The sequence below is a fragment of the Alligator mississippiensis genome, chromosome 7 (assembly GCF_030867095.1).
Source record: "Alligator mississippiensis isolate rAllMis1 chromosome 7, rAllMis1, whole genome shotgun sequence".
Classification (NCBI taxonomy): Eukaryota; Metazoa; Chordata; order Crocodylia; family Alligatoridae; genus Alligator; species Alligator mississippiensis.
This window is the reverse complement of record NC_081830.1, coordinates 5,291,143-5,312,773: the sequence shown is the minus strand read 5'-3', so window position 1 is coordinate 5,312,773 and position 21,631 is coordinate 5,291,143. Positions and strand designations below refer to the sequence as shown.

Below are 21,631 nucleotides of genomic sequence, written 5' to 3'. Positions count from 1 at the left end.
CTCCCTGCTGTTCTCACCCAGGGTCTGTGAGCTTCCTGTAGTTACTTGAACAAACTGCCAAGAGGAGCAGAAACCACAAGCCTGTCGTGTCCATGATGCTAAGCACCCTGGAGGGCTGCCCAGATGATGAACTTCTTATTTCATAGACGTTAGGGCTGGAAGGCACCTCAAAAGATCATCAAGTCTACCCCCCACCCCCCTTCCACCCCAGGGGTAGGCAGTCAGCTAGGATCAAAGTATCCCAGCAAGATAAGTGTCCAAATGTTTCTTAGAAGAGTCCAGAGTAGGCACCTGCACCACCTCTGGAAAAGCCTATTCCAGGTCTTGGGGGCTGGGACAGTAAAGAAAATTTTCCTTATGTCCAACCTAAAATGGTCTTGGAGGAATTTGTGACTGTTGGTTCTTGTCCTCCCTTGGGGTGCTCTGGGGAACAGGTGTTCCCCCAGATCCTGACGCACACCCCTGACACATTTATATGCTTCCACCAGGACACCCCTGAGCCTGCGCTTTTCCAGGCTGAAGAGTCCCATGGCTCTCAGCCTCCCTTCATAAAGCCTATTATCTTGCCCTCTGATCGTGCATGTGGCTCTGCTCTGGACTGTCAAGGGTTTCCACATCCTTGAATTGCGGAGCCCAGAACTGGATGCAGTACTCCAGCTGTGGCCTCACCAAGGCCGAGTACAGCGGGAGGATAACATCCTGAGATTTATTTGAGAAGCATCTATGGATGTAAGCCAGTTTTGTTTGCTTTGCCAGCTGTGACATCGCATTGGTGGCTCATGTTCATCTTGTGGTCAGTCATGACCCCCAAGTCTCTTTCAGCCATGGTGCTAGCAAGCATAGCACCGCTGAGCCTATAAGCATGCTGTGAGTTTTGTTTTCTTTTTTTCCCCCGAGCTGGAGTACTTCTCGCACCAATGTCCACATTGTTTATAAAGATGTTAAAAAGAACCAGTCTAAGGACAGGTTCCCCACATATTTTAACTTAGAGATACTCCATTTGTCCTTTCTGGGTGCCAATGTCAATTTGCAGGGGGGTATAGCTGTCCCTGACAGAGAGCTACACCCCCATCCCTTTTATGTGCATGATCACACCTGTCCAGGGTACAGTCATCTATACCTGTGGCGTAGTCATAAGTGGAGTCCCACCAGGTCTCCATTATCCCTATGATGTAGTTATTCTTGTTTAGCAGGAGGACCAGTTCCTCCTGTTTATTCCCCAAGCTCCTGGCATTGGTATACAGGCAGGCAAGTGTCCCATTGAGGGCCCTTGCCTTCCCCACAGATCATTCCAGGGCTAGGGTACACCTCACTTGAGTGCCTTAGCCTGCTGGATTTACAAGGGTTTCCCAGTTGGCTTGCAGTGGCGGTAATCCCCCCAACCCCGCGTGGGCTTAGTTTTAAAGCCCAGTCAAGCAGGTCAGCCAGTCTGGCTGAGAAGAGCCTCCTCCCCAGTGTAGAGAGGTGGAGGCCATCGCTCCCCAGCAGACCACTGCCTCTCATGCCTCATACTCAAAGTTCAGCGAAGTCAGGTGTCCCTGAACGACACTGTCCAAAGGGGTACCGGAAAGGACCCTGAAATGCATTCTTGGGCTCTTCGAGGTCCACGGGCCCACTGATCCAGGCAACAGCTAACTAATTCTCTTACAGAGCTGTCTCTTCCTTCTGAATGGTTTCCAAATATCCCAGCTCATTTATAGCTTCTGAATATACTGATAACGAACGACCATTCAGATTCCTTTTACTTCAACTATCCTTAGAGTGACCAATAGCAGTACAATTCTTGCATTCCTTTTGATCAGGTAATTTTTACTGTGCCACAGGGCCTTACTACTTCTAGGCTTTGCTAAATTTACTAGGCCTTACTTTATACAAGGCCCCACTACATCTTAAACTTTAATTAGGCTTTTAGCAACGATATATAGCTTAATATCTAAACAAATACAGAAAAAAAAAAAAAACTTGATATAATCTTCATAGATCCTTCAGCAAGCACCTTTATCACACCCAAGGAACCTTGTTTACTTTTCATTCCATCCAGGAAGAGCACACACCAACTGCTGAAGCTTCCTTATCCTGATGAAGGGTTTTTGAACCCAAAATCTTGCTTAATAACTATTCTCCAACCATTTGGGTTGGTCTAACAGAAGATATCAAATTCACGCAAGGCACCTTGTATGCCTTTATCACACAGACACACTTTTCAGCTGTCACAATTGGCACTCAAGCTGATCAGCAGCAAGTAGGTTGTGCTGATAAAGGTGTTCCTGGTGAGGGTGAATCAGCCCTGGAAAGCCTTGACATATCTAGGATCACCATTATGGGGGCTGATCCATCCACTAAACTCCAGTCCTTTGCCAGGGGGCTGATGTACCCATTTAATGTCGTTGCTGGTAAATGTGTAGCTGGAGGCTTTACAGGACACCTTCACTGACTTCCCAGCCTTCATATCTTCAGCTCCAGACTGGGTTAGATTGATCTGAGAGTTGTTTCCTGAAGAGGGAGATCAACCAAGGACTGAAATGTTCATTCCTTTCTGGTTGTACTTCCAGGACATACCCAGGAGCATCCGTTGTTCTTCCATGGGCCTCACAGTGCTGCTTCTTTCTCTGTGTTTCATCCATATAACAGCCCTATGATGTGCCACCCCAAGCAGGACTGGGAACATCCCACCACCGCAGGCCTGAGCTCTGAACAGGAGCCCCATGTGCTCCTCCCAGGCCTTCCCTCCTCCCTGGGGATCTGTTAATCACCTCCACTTACCTGGACAAGCTGCCCCAAGTAACAGCAAGCCCAGCCTTGTCCTGCTGATGCTGCTGAGCTCCCTGCACGGCCAGCGAGACTGCACTCTGTTCTGTCGCTGGTGGATTCGCAATTCCTCTCCTTTATCAGGGATAGATCCTGCCTCATTTGCATGTTCACTGCTAATTGTTTAACTGAACCTCACACTCATCAGCCATTGCCCGTAAATAATATCTGGGACCCAAAGAATGGGACCGTGGAAAGACACCGGGGCACTGCAGTGGGTTGTGTGGTGTTATTAATGAAAACTTATTTCAAGAGGGGCAAAATGAGAGCTGAAATTGTCAACAAGTTTATCAATGAAGTCTATTATTTTGCTGATGAGGATCTCCTAAATAGGGGCATAATGTCAACAAATATCACAGCTTCCATGGGTGTGATTCATCTTCCCAGCTGAAAGGGAAACTGATGCCAGGCTTTCCAGACTCTGTGAGGGGAACCAGGAAAGTGAATGGGCTTTTGTTGAGTTGCCATTCGTTGAACGTGGATGTGGTCATCAGATCCTCCCTACGAAAGTCTCAGCTTCACACATCTGAAGAAGACAAATGATCCTTGGTGGTTCCCAAGTTCAGCTTTTGTATTCCCCTTGCACTACTTTTAACCCATGAAGATGAGTGGGCACCAGGGACCTTTGGACATACCACAAAACAGGCCTTTAAATTGGCTTAAATGCGCCTTTGCACAGCTTTAGTGGCACTGCTGTTTATACTGTTGGTTGCATATTGAGCTTTAGATTAATTTAGTACCTAGCAAAATAAAACACCTCCAAGGTGTGTTAGTTTGCTACCCAACGAAGTGCAACAGCCACGGAGGGAAGCACCAGCCCTGTGCAGCTCAGGGGTTGTGCAGGCAGCCCAGTGGAGGGCTGTGCAGGCAGGCTCCGCTCAAGGGGGAATAAAAATGGTTAAAGCCTGATTTCTTTTTCCCACCTCCCCTGAGCCTGCCTTAGCTGCACGGGGCCCAGTGCTTCCCTGTGTGGCTGCAGAGCTCGGAGTGGGTGCCAGCCAGTGGGTGCCACAGGGCTATATAAATTGCATCCAATCTCTCTCTTTCTCTCTCTATTGTGTATGTTTTGTTGCTTTTGGTCCTAAATCCCACTTCCATCCTTCTTGATGCAGCAGGGAGGGAAGTTCTTATCAGAGCAAGACCAGTACTAAGCAGGAGACCAGAAGAGTGGTGGCTTGAGGGAGCCGGGCAAAGTTGGTCCTGATGGAGTGGGAGAGTACACGCGGAGGTGGGAGGCTGTCTGAATACACATCCTGAAGAAGAGAAGCTAGAAAGACTTTCAAGTGTTGTGAAACATGTCAGCATGTCCAGCCTTGTACATAACAGCCATCCCATAACATGGCTTCTCAAAGGCTTTGGCCTGTTTGCCTCTTCCACTGCCGCTCTCTGAGCCATGCACACAGAGCTCTGGGATGAAGGAGGGACCTGGGTACCTAGGAACCAAAATCCCCTTGGGTTGTACTGGAACTGGGGTTCTTGGGCCACCCGAGACCTTAGGAGGAAAGGACCCAAAGTTGCCTCCACTGGGTGAGTGCTCACTGGGGTGACAAAGGGCCTCAGTGTTGCCTGCAGACCCAGAGGCTTTCACTGAGGTTTTTGACTTGCTCTAGATGGATTTTGTCTCACTGTGTCCCTGGCACAGTAATACACGGCTGTGTCATCCGTCTTCAGGCTGTTCAGCTGCAGATAGGCCGTGCTGATGGAGTTGTCCCTGGTGATGGTGAATCGCCCTTTGAAAGCCTCAGCATAGCCAGTATTACCACTATTGGGATTGATCCATCCTATGTACTCAAGCCCTTTCCCAGGGGCCTGACGCACCCAACCCATGCCATAGCTGGTGAATGTGTAGCCAGATGTTCTACATGTCAACTTCACCGACTCCCCAGGCTTCTTGACTTCTGCGCCAGACTGGGTCAGCTGGACCTGGGAGCTGACTCCTGCTGAGAGAGGACAATGGCGGGAATAACGTCTCATTGATTTCTGCCTTTTATACAATTCCTTTCCTAGTTGTGTCCAGGTCTGTCCTTTTGTTCCTGCCTAGTAGTGTCTAAACTCCTTTAATTTTAACCCCTTTATCCACAGACACCCTGTGTGAGGTGACAGATGCTTTCCCATTATTCTTCTCCAGGCCAATCAAAGTGCACAGAGTCTGAGCCTGAGATGCGCATATTGAAATTTAACAGTTGATTCTCACTTACGCTGATGACAGTGAAATATTGGAGACCCTTGGATGGTAATTATATCCCAGAATTGCTGGATCCTAGGCTGATCCCAGGTCCTGACACCTTCTCTCCTCCCCCCGGGCTCTGTCCTCACTGGGTGTCTGTGCATCTCCTGCACTCACCTGAGCAAGCTGCCAGGAAGAGAAGCACAGCAAGACCTGCCATGTCAGGTCCCCTCAATGACCCTGTGGGCTGGACAGATGCTGAGTTTCTTCTGCCACGGGCTGGTTTTCCGTGGGGCTTGGCTGCTGTTTATCAGCAGGTTCCCTGCCTCATTTGCATGTGGTCACTGCTTACTCAGTTATATCTATCCCAGCCCACCACCCCGAAATCAGGCCACAGGGACACTGGGTCAGCGTTGTGGAAATGGTAGCCCTGAGGTGTGCTGACCTCAGTGGGACCAGAGTTTGTGCTCACAATGTAACTGGGTCCAGGTGACATGTGGTTATCTTACACTGCCCCTGACAGGAAAAGACCCTGGGGTTCAAGTACAGATGTGATTACATGATATCTGGTAATTAGTGAACTGGAGCCTGTTGAGTATTACTATCATAGTCTCCTTCCTGTTCCCCTTTTGCCAGGTTTTTTTTTTTCCCCTTTTTTTTCTTTTAAACATGGTACCCTCACCTGTCTACCACTGTGGTTGCTAGCAGCTCATTGAGGTAAGCTCATTGGACTTATGGGTCCCACATTGAGCAGGAAGACCCAGTGTCCAGAGATGCCCAGTGTTATGTTCTCAGCGTTTTCATACTTCTAGGCTCTGAGTGCAGTTGAAAGTGCAACAACCCACAACCATGAGTCGTCTGCCCTGGGGACATGATTTTCCTGGCATTTCAGAGGTTTCTAATGGGCGCTGAATGCAGTTCCCACTCATTGAAGAGGAGATGTGGAAGCTGAGGGCCTCACCTGGGATATTTCAGCCTCACTGGTCTGAAGAGAATAAAACCTTCCCATGTATTAACTTATAGCATTTCACAAAGTATTTCCATGGCCTTTTACTGCCACCATCTGGATACATCCTCTGTTGAAAGCACAAAGTCTTGGCACACTGGTAATTTCAATGTTTAAACCATTAACTCTGAGAGAGTTATTTCCTCACTGCCAAAAGATGCCAATCAGGGCCTGCTCTTTTCATTTCATTTTGGAAAATGATCTGATTATCAAAGTTTCTTAGGGGAGTTTTGTAAGATTCTGGTGCAACTCCCTATCCTCATACAAGCCATTTCTACCTCTCTTCCCCTTTCCCACCTAAAGGCAGGAGCACACTGCTCTCCCCAACCTGTATTTTGATCCCTCTCATCTCTTAGGTCAGGGGTCTGAGAGCCTCTGTGATCCCCAGGAGACATGACGTCTTACCACATGGGTTTGTGAACTTCTCTAATGGTGGTTTGTCTTGTAGTACCGTGCTAAGGACACAGCATGGCTGCATCACCCCCAGTTAGGCTGCTCAGCTGCACTGTGCTGATGGAGATGTCCATGGAGGTGAGTGCGCTGAGAAAGGCCTGGGCTTAGCCAGTACTGGCAGTGCCTGTACGGATGTATCCTAGCCGTTCCAGCCTTTTCCCAGGGGGCTGATATACCTAGTGCATGTAGTAGCTGTGGCAGAATACCATCTCTGTCTCTCCCCAAACCCTGCTCTCTGACAATTTGGGTCCATTAGTCGCTGTAGAGGGCAGACACCTCTGGCTCCGTAGGCTTCAGGTAACCCTGAGTTGTAACCTGAGCTGGATGCATTCCTGTGGGAGGTGGAAACCTGCTCCCTCTGCCTACATGACTGGCCTCACACAACCGGGTTGGGGCTTCAACTCCCTAATGTTGTAAGCACTGTCATCATGACTAGGAGGGGGCGAGAGACCCTGCCAGTCTACCCGGCAACCAGTGATGCATTTCAAATTGGTGGGCTGTAGCCAAGAGTTTCTGGCCTTCACTGGATCAGGTAAATGAGGTCATAAGGTCTATATCGGTTAAGGACCGCCCAGGAGGAGGGAGAGCTGCTATGATGAGAGCTCTCAGAGAAGCTGGACCATGTGAAACTCGCTCTTTCTTTTGAAACTCATGGTCAATGAACCGCCTGCCTCCAGAGGAAATCTCCACCTGCTTCTGCATGATACTTGTGAGTAAGCTACTTCAGCTCTAACTAAATATATAGTTTCCAGTAACTCAGATGTGTAACACTTGAAGTGTCTTGGGTCTACAGCTGCTGACACAGGGCAGCAGCTCAGTGCAGATGACACTGCCCAGAGGGTCCTGAACAGACTGAGCCCCGGTGCTGCACAAGGCTGTCCAGGCCTCCAACCCCTAGCACAAGGCTAACTGCCCCCTGCACACAGCGGTGCATGTGGCCCGAAGCCAGGACGGCGGCAGCAGAGTCAGGTGGCAGGAAAACCCGGCGGGGAACAGAACTTGACTTGGAGAACGAGAGAAAACCCTCCAGGACTGTGGAGTAGTAAGCTGCCCTGGAGAGAGGGTCCCCACAGGGTAGGGCCCCCCCGAGGGATGTGAAGGGGCACCACATGGGCCGCTCCTGGGTGACAGTGGGGGAGCTTAGGAGTCTTTGGGGTCTTCCTCTCCTTTTTCTTCCCCCCACCTCCTTTCTTGTTGTGGTGCCTTGGGAGTGGGGCCCCTGCCCTGGAGGGCACCCGGGTAGTCTAAGGACTGCTGATTGTATTTGTGGACTGTGCCTTACAGTTAACACAAACCGTTTTGAAGTAATAGTTTATATATGAATAGAGTTATAGAGTTGCTCTATCAATTTCCTTTTGTCTAGTTTGTTCTACTGTTCATCTCCATTTTGAATGATAACTGTGTGTGGTGGGGGGGGAGGGGGTTATTGTTTTGTGAATTTGTATGTAGATTATATATATATGTCCTTACCCATTAATGGTTTTCTTGTAATAATAAATCTGTATATGGTTAAGTAATTGTTTGACTGGACCTGACTTTATAGGGAACGGATGCGGCCACTGGGCTGTTGTGTCCCTCCACAGCACACTGCCCTGCCAATAACTCCCTCAATTGGAGAGGGAGGTAGAAACCTGTGGACACCTGGGCTACAGCACTAATGCTTAGATGGGCATCTCATTCCTGGGCAGGACACAAGTTCCCTTGTGCCCATTTCTTGGATGGGAAACTGAGGCATGGAGTGCAGGAAAACCTGCTTCTCACTGAAACCAAGGAAAAGTTGACAAGTAAATCCATTAAACAGACCCCAGAGCCCCCTGCTACCCGAGCCTGAACCCTTCCCCATGAGACCGTACCTCTCTCTCCCTGCTGTTCTCACCCAGGGTCTGTGAGCTTCCTGTAGTTACTTGAACAAACTGCCAAGAGGAGCAGAAACCACAAGCCTGTCGTGTCCATGATGCTAAGCACCCTGGAGGGCTGCCCACACTCTGAGCTTCTTATTTCATAGACGATAGGGCTGCAAGGCACCTCAAAAGATCATCAAGTCCACCCCTCCCCCACCACTCCAGGGGCAGGAAGTCAGCTGGGGTCAAAGGATCCCAGCAAGATAAGTATCCAAACATTTCTTAGAAGAGTCCAGAGTAGGCGCCTGCACCACCTCTGGAAGGAGCTTATTCCAGGTCTTGGGGGCTTGGACAGTAAAGAAAATTTTCCTTATGTCCAACCTAAAATGGTCTTGGAGGAATTTGTGACTGTTGGTCCTTGTCATCCTTTGGGGTGCTCTGGGGAACAGGCGTTCCCCCAGATCCTGATGCACACCCCTGACATACTTATATGCTGCCACCAGGACACCCCTGGGCCTGCGCTTTTCCAGGCTGAAGAGTCCCATGGCTCTCAGCCTCCCTTCATAAGGCCTATTCTCTTGCGCTCTGATCGTGCATGTGGCTCTGCTCTGGACTGTCAAGGTTTTCCACATCCTTCTTGAATTGTGGAGCCCAGAACTGGATGCAGTACTCCAGCTGTGGCCTCATCAAGGCCGAGTACAGTGGGAGGATAACATCCTGAGACTTACTTGAGAAGCATCTATGGATGCAAGCCAGAGACTCCAGTTGTCCTGACTTGGTGCCAATGTCAATTTGCAGGGGGGTATAGCTGTCCCTGACAGAAAGCTACACCCCCATCCCTTTTATCTGCATGATTACGCCTGTCCAGGGTGTAGTCATCTAGACTTGTGGCCTAGTCATAGGTGGAGTCCCACCAGGTCTCTGTTATCCCTATGGTGGTGTAGTTATTCTTGTTTAGCAGGAGGACCAGTTCCTCCTGTTTATTCCCCAAGCTCCTGGCATTGGCATACAGGCAGGCAAGTGTCCCATTGAGGGCCCTTGCCTTCCCCACGGATCATTACAGGGCTAGGGCAGGGGTGGGTTCCCTTGAGTGCCTTAGCCTGCTGGATTTACAAGGGTTTCCTAATGGGCTTGCAGTGGCAGTAATCCCCCTAACTCCTGGTGGGCTTAGTTTTAAAGCCCAGTCAAGCAGGTCAGCCAGTCTAGCTGAGAAGAGCCTCCTAGTCCTGCTTGGGGTGGCACATCATAGGGCTGTTATATGGATGAAACACAGAGGAAGAAGAAGCACTGTGAGACCCATGGAAGAACAGTGGATGCTCCTGGGTATGTCCTGGAAGTAAAACCAGAAAGGAGTGAACATTTCAGTCCTTGGTTGATCTCCCTCTTTAGGAATCAGCTCTCAGATCAAGTTTCACAAGAGAAAGCTGAGGGGGGACCTGGTGACCGTCTATAAACTCACTAGGGAGGACCAGAAGGGTTTGGGGGAGACCTTGTTTCCCTCAGCAACCCCCGGGATAACAAGGAATAACGGCCACAAGTTGTTGGAGAGTAGGTTTAGATTAGAAATCCATAGGAACTACTTCACAGTCAGGGTTCCTAGGATCTGGAACCAACTTCCAAGGGAAGTGGTGCTGGCTCCTGCCCGGGGGTCTTTAAGAAGCAGCTCCATGCCTACCTGGCTGGGGTCATTTGATCCCAGTTTTCTTCCTGCCCAGGGAGGGGGTCGACCTGAAGATCTACAAGTCCCTTCCGACCCGACTGCTATGATTGTATTCCCTGCTGTTCCACCCTGATGAGTTTGTAGATGGCCACAAGATCACCTCTAGCCTCCTCTTGTGGATGCTGAAGAGATTCAGGACCCTCAATCGGTCCTTGTAAGGATTTTTTCGTTTTTGTTTTTTGTTCTTTTTCTGTAGGCCTTTAACCAGATGGGTGGCCCTCTTCTGAACACCCTCCAGGTTATCTACATCTCTCCTGAAGTGTGGTGCCCAAAACTGGACAGAGCACTGAAGCTGCAGCCTGAGTGTCACGGGTAGATGTTGTAAGGCTTTGGTTCTTTTCTGGTCGGTGTCTTGTTCTCTAGCGACGTCAAGGTGAGACCGCACCCTGGGGCCACCTAGATGGTTTTGGGTGCTGCCCCTACTTGCCTGCCATGTCTTTGATGTTGATTGATGGGGAAGCAGTTCCCTGTCAGTGGTCCCCGAAAGGGGTCTTGACCCTGGTGTTTCTTTGCGGGGCTCTAAACCTCCCCTTTAGCCCACCCTTACCACATCCATGGCCTGGGAAGATGCTGCTCCTTGCAGTCTTCCTTGGAATGATCTCTTCTCATCCACATTAACCCACCTTGACCTGGGGTGGGTCCTTCTGGCCGTCAATCTTTCTTGAATCAATCCCTGGTCTCTGGATCAACTTTTGGGCAAACTAAACCTGCCCTGGCCTGGGGTAACAGCATCTTAGGCTAATTCTTAACTGAAAAAGGTGTTCAGCATCTGCAGACAGGTGCCCAGGATTCTGACTCCCAGGATCCCTCTGACTAGGAGCTAATCACTCCTGGCCCCACCATCTAGTGTTACTTGCCACTTCCCCATAGGGCTTCGATGCAGCTGCCGCCTGTTCCTCCCTCTTCACGGGGTTGCCCGTGGGGCTTACCCATCGCTCGTTGCTGCTCCCCGCTGCAGTACCTGCATTGTCTGCTATGGTTGAGGTTCTGCTCGGACTGGTAATGGAGAACCACTTCTCCCCGCTGCGGCTCTCCAGCGACCCTTAGCTCCCAGAGCCCAGATTCCTTGCTCCGTCAGCCAGGCTTCCCCAGCTGATGCTAGGACTTCCTTCCCTATGCTCAGGGCCGCCGCTGCCTGGCTGCACTGTCTGCATCTCCTGACCAGTGTGCCATGCCTCTCCCTCTCTCCAGCTGATTCCTCTTTCAGCTGCTCTTTGAGCAGCCTACGCTCCTCTGAGACCCTGCCCCAGGGCTCACCAATTCACAGGCTCAGGCAGCTCTGGCACTGCTGAGCTGCATTGGCATTTCCCTGCAGCTGCCGCTTGTCTCCTTCCCTGTGCTAAGTATCGGGGTTTGACGGGAGGGGTCCAGGGCCATGTTGGGGTGGGGGGCTTTTGCCTCCCCTCTCACACTGACCAATGCCACATAGAGGGGAAGTATCACCTCCCTAGATCTGTTTGTGATGCACCTACTTATGCAAGAAAGAGTGTCTTTAGCTTTACCTATTACTTCATCACATTGGCGACTCGTGTTCATTTTGGAGTCAACTGTGACTCCGAGGTCTCTTTCTGCATTCGGGCTTCTTAAAATGGTACCTCCCAGACTACAGGAATATTGATGATTCTTCCTCCCTAGGTGCAACACATGGCACTTATCTTTGTTAAACTGCATCCTGTTCTGTTCCTAGTGTTGGCAGGACAGAGGTGAGTGGAGCCTTGCCCTGTTTGCCCACCGTGTGCCTTCTGGTGAAAGTTTCTTACAGGGCTGAGCTTGCTTGTGGCCCCTGTGACAGCTACTTGTGTAACAGGGGCCCATGCTAGAGTTAACATAATAAGCAACTCGGGTACATATGAATGTGTCGGTCAGTGTGTCTGTCCAGGCCATCTCACAGTGCCCAGCACACCCTCCCCTAGTGCTGCGGCTGCCTTTGTCATGGGGTATGAAGATACTGTATTGTACAGATGACAGTGGTTCTTCCTCCCCCAGCCTGATTTCCCCCCCACCCCCGCCTTGCAAAGTACCAGTGCTATCCCATCCATGCCTTTCTCTCCCCTTGGAGCGGGTGAAGCTAGCTGGACCATGCCCTATTTCAACCCCTCAACAACCCCCTATAATCTACAGCTGGGCCCCAGATCCATTCTTCTCCTTAAAAGGGCCCTTCACCCTCTGGCAGCAACATCAACCTAAGTCTGAGCTGGAAACATGATGAGGCTAATTCACAGCCTAAACCTAGGTGATCCACAAGAGAGGTCTTGATCCACCTCCTGGCTTTGGACAAAGGTCCCCGCAGCCTCCTGCACTGGGTAAGTGCTTATTGGGGTGATTGAGAGCCCCAGTGTCAGCAAGAAACCAAGATTCCTGTAGAGCGAGGTTTTTGTATTGCTCTGGATGCATTTTGTCTCACTGTGCGGCGGCCACAGTAATACACGGCCGTGTCATCAACTTTCAGGCTGCTCAGCTGCAGATAGGCCGTGCTGATGGAGGCATCTTTGCTGACAGTGAGTCGGCCCTGTAAGGCCTCGGCATAACCGGTGTCCCCAGAAGAAGGGCTAATGTACGCCAACCATTCCAGCCCTTTCCTGGGGGCCTGACGGGCCCAGTTCATGTTATTGCTGGTGAAGGTGTAACCAGAGGCTTTGCACGTCACCTTCACTGACTCCCCAGGCCACTTGATTTCTGCCCTGGACTGGGTCAGCTGGATCTCAGCGCTGACACCTGTGGGGGAAGAACCATCAGTAGCTGCTAGCCACGCCATCTCTGCCTGTTGCTTCTCTCCCCAGACCTAGACACATTCTTCTGCTGCTCCCTCTTGGGTGCATCTCACCTTCTTGCAGGTACTAATGCTCCCAGGGACACCCCACTCATTTCAAGGAGGAAGATGGTCTCATCCTTGCTTTCTTGAGGGGAAAGTGAGGCACAGAGACCAGGATCTTGAGGGGATGTGGCTGCTTCTTGCCCAGTGAAGTAGGTGATGTCCAAACCTCCTGGAGAGGATGTAGGATCTGGAACTCCATTGACATCATCCCCGGGCTGGCCTGTAACCCCAGCACCCTGTGATTTCCCAGTCAGGCTGCCCCATGTCCCCAGCGTTACCTGAATAAGCAGCCAGGAAGAGAAGCAGCCCAAGACCTGTCATCTTCATTCCACTCAGCGACCTTGTGGGCTGAGCACACTGGAGCTCTTCTCTTCACACCTCAGTGAGGATCAGATGCTCTCCTTTATCAGGGTGGGACCCAGTCTCATTTGCATGTGGTTGCTACTAAATCATACGCATAAAACCATGGTTTGCCCTATTGTGCTCATAAAGGACATAAATCCCTGAAGGGGCAGCATCCCAATGGGACTGTGCATCCCTTCATGCCCCATGGTTCATGGAAGCATTGTCATGTATCCATGTCAGTGGGGCTGAAGCATAAGCTTCTGCACAGGAATCCAATATCCAGGTGTATAACACTGAGGGGACAGGGGTGATGCCCAAATGGATGCGAGTGCCCTTGGAATGAATAGATTAGAATAGATTTATAAGATTATCAAGTCCAGCTCTCTGACATGGGCAGGAGGTAATTGGGCTCAAACAAGCTCAACGAGGTGCTTGTCCAGCCTGCTCTTGAGCACCTCCAGGGATTGCAAACTATATCACCTCTGCTGGGAGTGTATTCCAGATTCTAGATACCCTTACAGAGAAGATATTTTTTCCTTATGTCCAGCCTAAATTTTTTTCTCAACTAGCTCGTGCCCATTGGGCGTTGTCCTCCCAAGGGGTGCCTTTCTGAAGAGTGTCTTCCCTAGATCTTGGTGCTCACTCCTGACATACTTGTAGGCTATCGAGTCACCTCTCAGTCTTCTTTTACTCAGACTGAACAAACCTAGTTCCTGGAGTCTGTCCTCACCCCTGCATTTCCAAGGACCTTGGAAATGACTGGCAGAATTGGGCTTTTTTTCTGCAGGAAGTTTCTTGACTTGCTATGGATGGGGTTTGCCTCAGTGTGTGACTTTCAGTGATTTGGGCCAGCATCCTGAGTTCTCAGCCTGGTCAGGGTTAGGCAGACGGTGGTCTTGGACCTTTCCTGGGTGATGGAGAGTCAGCCTCGAAATTCTTTGACAATGTCAGATTCATAGATGCTAGGGTCAGAAGGGACCAAAACAGATCATTGAGTCTGACCTGCCTGGGCAGGAAAGAGTGCTGGGGTCAGATGACCCCAGCCAGATGCTTATCCAGCTGACTCTTAAAGACCCCCAAGGTAGGGGAGAGCACCACCTCCCTTGGAAGCCTATTCCAAATTTTGGCCACCCTTACTGTGAAGAAGTTTTTCCTGACATCTAGCCTAAATCTTCTCTCTGTCAGTTTGTGACCACTGTTCCTTGTTACCCCAAGAGGCGCCCTGGTGAACAGAGCATCTTTAACCCCTTGCTGCATCCCCCTAATGAATTTGTAGGCGGCCACAAGATCACTTCTCAGCCTTCTCTTGTGGAGGCTGAAGAGGTCCACGTCCCTCATTCTCTCCTCATAGAGCTTGTTCTGTAAGCCCCTAACCATACGAGTGGCCCTCCTCTGGACCCTCTCGAGTCTATCAGCACACTTCTTGAAGTATGGTGCCTAAAACTGGATGCAGTTCTCCAACTGCGGTCTAACCAATGCTGCATAGAGGGGATGTATCACTTCTTTGGTTCTGTTTGTCATACATCTGCTGATGCATGCTAAAGTGTGGTTAGCTTTGCTGATGATTTCGTCACACTGACGACTCATGTTCATCTTGGAGTCCACTATTACTCCGAGATCCCTTTCCACTTCTGTGCTGCTGAGAGGGTCATTTTCCAGCCAGTAGGTATACTGGATATTTTTGTACCCTAGGTGCAGCGCTCTGCACTTGTCCTTGTTGTACAGCATCCTATTGTGTACTGCCCACTTTTCTAACTTGTCCACAACTGCGTGCAATCATTCCCTACCCTCTGGAGTGTGCAAGTCACCCCAGAACTTAGTATCATCCGCAAACTTGGACAGAGTACACTTCACACCCACACCCAAGTCACCAATGAAGATATTGAAGAGTACAGGTTCAAGGACCGAACCCTGCGGGTCCCCACTACTTGCATCCTTCCAGGTCAATACCGACCCATCTACTACCACTCTCCAGGTGCGACCACTAAGCCAATTTTCCACCCATCAGACAGTGTAAACATCTATATCTCAGCCTCTTAATTTATTTATGAGAATGGGATGAGATACGGTATCAAAGGCCTTGTCAAAGTCCAAGAAAATGACATCCGCCTCTACTCCTGCATCTAAGCATTTTGTGACCCTGTCATAAAACAAAACCAGATTGGTCAGGCTTGATCTACCTGCTATGAATCCGTGCTGGTTTCCCTGCTGCATAATTTTGCCTTCTGGCCTCCCAAAAATATGATCCTTCATAATCTTTTTCAAAGACCTTTCCAAGGATGTACGTGAGACTGACTGGCCTATAATTACTCAGATCCTCCTTCCTCCCCTTCTTGAAAATAAGGACCACATCGGCCCCTTTCCAGCCCTCTGGTCAGTCAGTCCCTCCAGAATGTGGTCTGATCTTTCCTATCCATTCTGGCCTTTGTGCAGTGGACAGACAGATCCAGTTAATGTTGTAGTGGCTGCTCTGGCCATAGCCAGGAGGTAAGGGCAGGGGCTATGGAGTGGAGGTGACCTCTGTGTCTTGGGTAAGATGTAGAGCTGCACCCTGCTGGGGAAGGGTGGTGTGGTGGGGCTCCTACTGGCATGGGAGACCCCAGGAAATGCCAAACCAATTACCTCCCTTGTGAAAGGTGGGTCAGGGTGCCTTATAACCCCAGCCCCACATCTCTGGTGGTGTTCTAGTGAGCAGGTGGAGCCCAGGGCCCATTAAGGAGCTCCCCGTCCTGGCCCGCCACAGGCTGTGTGAAATTTCAAATGGTTTTTCATTCTGAAGCTGTTACTCCAGCCTCCAGGTTCCCCACGAACTTCCTCTGGCACCTGCTGGCCTTGACCCAGGTATCTCCAGGTTGCTGGGACTTGCTCTCCTCCAGTGACTGTTGAAGGATCCTGGGCAGGGTGGGGGGATGGGACAGGAGGAAAAATGGTGGATCTGGAGCTCCCTGGGCCCTGTTGTCAGGAGTTGGAGGGGTGGGGGCTTTTCCTGGGAGACAGATAGACCATGCTGTGTGTAAGGTGCTGCGCCCAATGTGTGAGGGACAGGCCACGGGTCTGAGTCCCGGCTGCCTCCCTCTGCAGCAACCGAGGGGGTTATTTAGGGGTATTTCCAGGTACTAGCTTGGTGTTCAACATTTCAGTGGGGTGACAATAAGTCTTCTCCTGCCTGTGGTTGAGGCCTTCAGCATTGCAAGAAGTGTGAATGCATATCCCTGTGACCTGTGACCAGCCTAACGGTGTTTCAAATGCCGAGGGTCTGTCTTCTTCTGCTCTTGTCTGTGTGCTGCTCCCAGCACTGTGCCCTGCAGCCTGTGGCTCTGGAGCTCCCCAAGCACAGCAGGCCATGAAGGCTGTGTGACACACCATCGTTTCATTTTGAAGGGACAGTGTTTTATTTTGTCATTTCATTTCAATTGAAAGCAATGTCTCATTTTACCATGTTGCCCGTAGGCTACAATAGGGAATCATGAAAATGCCTAAAACATTGTCAGATCTTGCCCGATTCAGATGCACGTTGAAGGGGTGATAGCCCCTTCTGAGGGCATGAAGCCTGCCAAGTCTAAAGGACATAGGTGCAGAAGTTTCTTGGAAAGTGCAGCTCGAAGTATTGAAAGCAGCCTTCTGTCATCTGGCAAGCCGATCTCGGGGGCTTGCACCCCCGGAGGGCTGCGCTGGACTCCTCCCAGGGGTGCGGGCCCCGGATCTGCGCTGGATGACAGAAGGCTGCCACTGCTGCCTAGGAGCGGCACTGAGCGCAGCCTGCACCCAGCACCGGGCAGGACAGATGGTGCCGCTGGCCCCAGGCAGCAGCAGCAGAAGCAGCCTCCTGCCATCCAGGCATAGATTTGGGGGCCCGCACACCTGGGAAGAGTCTCGCACAGCCTCACAGCCATCTCAGGGCTGTGGGCCCCTGGATCTGTGCTGGATGACAGGAGGCTGCTGCTGCCAGCTCGGACTGGCACTGAGTGAAGACTGCATCCAGCACGGCTCCATGGAGCTCAGCCCAGTGGTGGGAGGTGGAGTGCAGGGCCAGGGCTGTGCTCTGCCTCCTACCCCGAGGCTGGTCTCCCAGCCATGTGTACTCCTGAGCCGTGTCTCTAGTCCTATAACAGCACAGCAGGCTGGCGCCAGCCTGAGTCCTGGGTGCCAGGCTGGGGAGTCTGTCCCTTGTATTCCTGCAAGAAGGCCAGATGGAGAAGTGGGGCATGATGGAGACCAGGGCAGGACACCTAGGTTCAATTCTCATACTAGTGGTCACTTTTGAGCTATCCCTGGATTTAATCCCTGGCTGGTTCAAGTGCTCTAACAGGCCTGATGTGTCTGACCCAGCAGGGAGAGCGCGGGGCTGGCAGCTGCTGCCTCTGCTGCTCACACAGCCAGGTCAGTCCTGCAGGGCTGGTTTTTGTGCAGGCTCGCATGCATTTTCATTCACTGTGTCTCTCGGGCACAGTAATACTGGGCCGTGTCTGCAGGCTGGACCCCGGTCAGGCGCAGGTGAACTTGGCTGCTGGAGGTGTCTCTGGTGATGGTGAGGCGGCTTTGGAGAGCGCTGTTATAACCAGTGCTTCCACCACCCCAGATAACTCCTACCCACTGCAGCCCTTCTCCTGCTGCCTGCCGAACCCAGCTCACAGCATAGCTACTGGGAGAGAATCCAGACACGGTGCAGGTCAGGCTGAGGGTCTCTCCGGGCTTCACCACCCCAGGGCCAGACTCCTTCAGTGTGATCTGGGACAGGACACCTAATGGAAAAACAAATAGGGAATTAGCTAATGGATCCTCTCCCTCTGCATCTTCCTCCCCCTGCCCCACATCCCAGCAGACACTTACCCAGGGGGGCTGCTAGCAAGATTAACAAAGCCAGTGCTGGTGTCATGGTCCTTCTGACTAATGCCCGGTGTCCCCAGGGGAAAGGAGGTGGCAGGTCTGAGGAGACACTGAAGCAGCCAGAGCCAGGGCTGGTGCTTAATGAGGACACGTCCAGGTGTCAAGCAGGAAATTGGGTCACACAATTTGCATGTGCTTGTTTTATAAGGGCCTTGCTGTAGATCTCTCTGAACACAATGTACATCTGTCTATTTCCTATTGGGGTTTTGAAAGCCAAGGGGTTTAGGAACGTGGAGAAGCTGATCAAGACCTAGAGGCAATATGGAAAGCGTGCATTAGCCAGGAGTTGTCGAAGTGAATCCTTTCAAGCTCAGGACCTTCCCTTCTCTCCCAGGGACCAAACCCTTCCCTGCTTTTGTCTTATGATGGTCTCAGTGAGGGATGTGTCCATGGTGCTTTTTGTTACAATCAATAGACTGAGTCCCAGGATCTTGGATGGGAGGGGAGGGGGAGGGAAAAGGGGGTCTTGTTTTATTCCAAAGGTGACTTTTTTTGGCTAGAAGTCTCAATTTACTCCATAGGAGCAGAGGGAGTGATACCCCCAGAACAGATATTTGCTATACAGGTGTTTGTGTGAGGGAAAAGGATCTCAGGGGGTGACCCTTAAGTGTAACACATTGGCTTACTGTCTACGAAACAGTTATCATGATGATAAGCATTTAATTTTGACCTGGTAAAATTATGGAAATGGGTATAAATAGAATAGAGACTGATGGGAATAAGATCCTTCCTTTCCTTACTTGAGCAGTTGATCCTTTGTGCTCGCCCCATGCTGATCTCTGCCCATGTAGGTTTGCTGAGTGTCTCTGTTGTGGGGTGCCTGGGTGTGCTGGGCAGTGCTGCACCCCTGTGTTCCCCAATAGCTGTAGCATTACACTGTGTGAATAACTTGGGAAATGAGGGTGTTCTTAGTCTACCAGAGAGTGGGAAATGACCGGGGATCATGATGTACTCATAGAGGGCACTGGAGAAGGTTTTATCTTGGTCATGGTGGTTATCTGGAGAGAGGGAGGCTGCATCATTTTCTCTGCACCTAATAACAGTTGTGTGCCCCTCTATCCATATCCTGCACATCTATTCCCTCTCTCTCGGCACTCACCCAATTTCCAGATGTGCCAGGCAATGGTGGGAATCCCCGCTGGTGCGGCTTGATAAGACCTGATGAAAGCCAAGGTGATGGTGAGGTCAAGCTGTCTGTTACCAAAGAATTGGTCCATGAATGAGGGCAAACCTTGCTGGTGAGCTGGGCACTGAGGTCTCAACCCCCTCCACCCCACCTCCCCCATGCCACTCCACCCCTCAAGAGCTGGACACTGCAGAGCCTTTGATGGTAAAAGGCACTGGCAGCAGATATCCCCACATCCTTCCAACATCTCTCCTTCATGGAGCAGAGGATGGGAAGAGCCCCCGGTGCTGTCATCTAGTATCTCTGTATCATTACTAATGTGAACATTTGGTGCCACCCTGTGGATCTGTGACCTTTTGAAGTAGGAAAACTTGACTGAACCAAAGAAACTTCTTTGACATACAGTGAAATGCCAGCCCCAGCCCAGAAATCCCTTTCCCATCGGGTTAGTCCAGATGAAGGAATTCCTGGCCCAACGTGAGCTGGTCAAGACCCTGTGCGTCTGGTAAGGGTCTGTAGTCAATGATGTCCAGGCCGCATAGAAATCGTTAAAAACAACAATATACTATAAATAGTTGTCTGGCTCTGCTTACAGGCCTAGCTTCAACCTTGCAGCATGTCTGCCTTCTCTTCAGGTCGGCAAGGTTCTTCAGGATTCATCCCCAGCCACGAGCCTAACTCAGGGCAGGGCTGTGTCAGGCCAAACTCGGTGGGTAGTTTGGAGCCATGGCCACTATGAACCCCTGTGAGCTACCTGGCATCCAGCCACGGGCACTCTGAACCTCCTTGCAGGTACCTGGTATCCAGCATCCACAGGGTGGTCAGGATCCTGCTGTGGCAGCTGGGGTCTCAGGCTACTGCAGAGCCAGCGTCACAAAACAGCCATTTGGTGATGCTACTGGACAGTAACTCCAGTTGCTGTGCAGAAATTTAGTATTGTTTTTATACCAGTACTAAATGACTGTCCAGTAATGACTGCACAGTCATCATCTTGTGTAGACATGGCCAATGGGTCTGTGTGGGAGGAAGGGGATGTCTTGGTCAGGATCATGTCTCAGGAAAGCCCTGTGCAGCCACCTTCTCCAACTGTGTTGAGCAGTGCAGAGAGGTCTGTAAGTCCTGGCACAGACAAGGGGTGTCAGGACTCCAGAGTTGTGTCCCTAGTCCTGGAAAAGCACAGCAGTCTGCTGGCAGCTGCCTGATTCCTGTGTGCCAGCTTGGGCAGCCTTTCTCTTGTATTTCTTCAAGGAGAGGTCGAGCTAGGGGCACAATGTAGACCGGGGCAGGGTATGTGGGGCCCATTGTAAATATGAGATTTTTGACCCACTGGTCACTCTTGAGCCTTCCCTGGATTGAATCCCTGGCTGGATCAAGTGCTCTAACAGGCCTGATGTGTCCGACCCAGCAGGGAGAGCACGGGGCTGGCAGCTGCTGTCTCTGCTGCTCACACAGGCAGGTCGGTCCTGCAGGGCTGGTTTTTGTGCAGGCTTGCATGCATTTTCATTCACTGTGTGTTTAGCACAGTAGTACGGGGCCGTGTCTGCAGGCTGGACCCCGGTCAGCCGCAGGTGAACTTGGCTGCTGGAGGTGTCTCTGGTGATGGTGAGGCGGCTTTGGAGAACGCTGTTATAACCAGTGCTTCCATCACCCCAGATAACTCCTACCCACTGCAGCCCTTCTCCTGCTGCCTGCCGAACCCAGTGCACACCATAGCTAGTGAGAGAGAATCCAGACACGGTGCAGGTCAGGCTGAGGGTCTCTCCGGGCTTCACCACCCCTGGGCCAGACTCCTTCAGCGTGATCTGGGACAGGACACCTAATGGAAAAACAAATAGGGAATTAGCTAATGGATCCTCTCCCTCTGCATCTTCCTCCCCCTGCCCCACATCCCAGCAGACACTTACCCAGGGGGGCTGCTAGCAAGATTAACAAAGCCAGTGCTGGTGTCATGATCCTTGTGACTAATGCCCGGTGTCCCCAAGGGAAAGGAGGTGGCAGGTCTGAGGAGACACTGAAGCACCCAGAGCCAGGGCTGGTGCTTAATGAGGACACTTCCAGGTGTCAAGCAGGAAACTGGGTCACACAATTTGCATGTGCTTTCTTTATAAGGGGCCATGCTGTAGATCTCTCTGAACACAATGTAAATGTGTCTATTTACTGTTGGGGTATTGAAAGCCAAGGGGTTTAGGAACGTGGAGAAGCTGATCAAGACCTAGAGGCATTATGGAAAGTGTGCATGAGTCAGGAGTTGTCAAAGCGAATCCTTTCAAGCTCGGGACCTTCCCTTCTGTCCCAGGGAACAAACCCTTCCCTCCTTTGTCTTATGATGGTCTCAGTGAGGCATGTGTCCATGCTGTTTTTTGTTACAATCAATAGACTGAGCCCCAGGATCTCGGGGTGGAGGGAGGAGGGGGAGGGAAAAGGGGGTCTTGCTTTATTCCAAAGGTGACTTTTCTGGGCTAG

The 21,631-nt window shown here is 51.1% G+C and overlaps 3 gene segments (V, D, J or C); all 3 read right to left on the bottom strand.

Moving 5' to 3' along the window:
• Positions 1-4,392: 4,392 nt before the first annotated feature.
• On the bottom strand, positions 4,393-5,241 carry LOC132251546 (immunoglobulin heavy variable 1-8-like). The segment is given in 2 exon segments: positions 4,393-4,745; positions 5,153-5,241. Coding segments are annotated over 2 exon segments (396 nt in total).
• Positions 5,242-12,110: 6,869 nt separating this feature from the next.
• On the bottom strand, positions 12,111-12,750 carry LOC132251545 (immunoglobulin heavy variable 1-8-like). The segment is given in 2 exon segments: positions 12,111-12,161; positions 12,400-12,750. Coding segments are annotated over 2 exon segments (402 nt in total).
• Positions 12,751-17,583: 4,833 nt separating this feature from the next.
• On the bottom strand, positions 17,584-18,031 carry LOC132251544 (Ig heavy chain V region MOPC 141-like). The segment is given in 2 exon segments: positions 17,584-17,897; positions 17,986-18,031. Coding segments are annotated over 2 exon segments (360 nt in total).
• Positions 18,032-21,631: the final 3,600 nt, after the last annotated feature.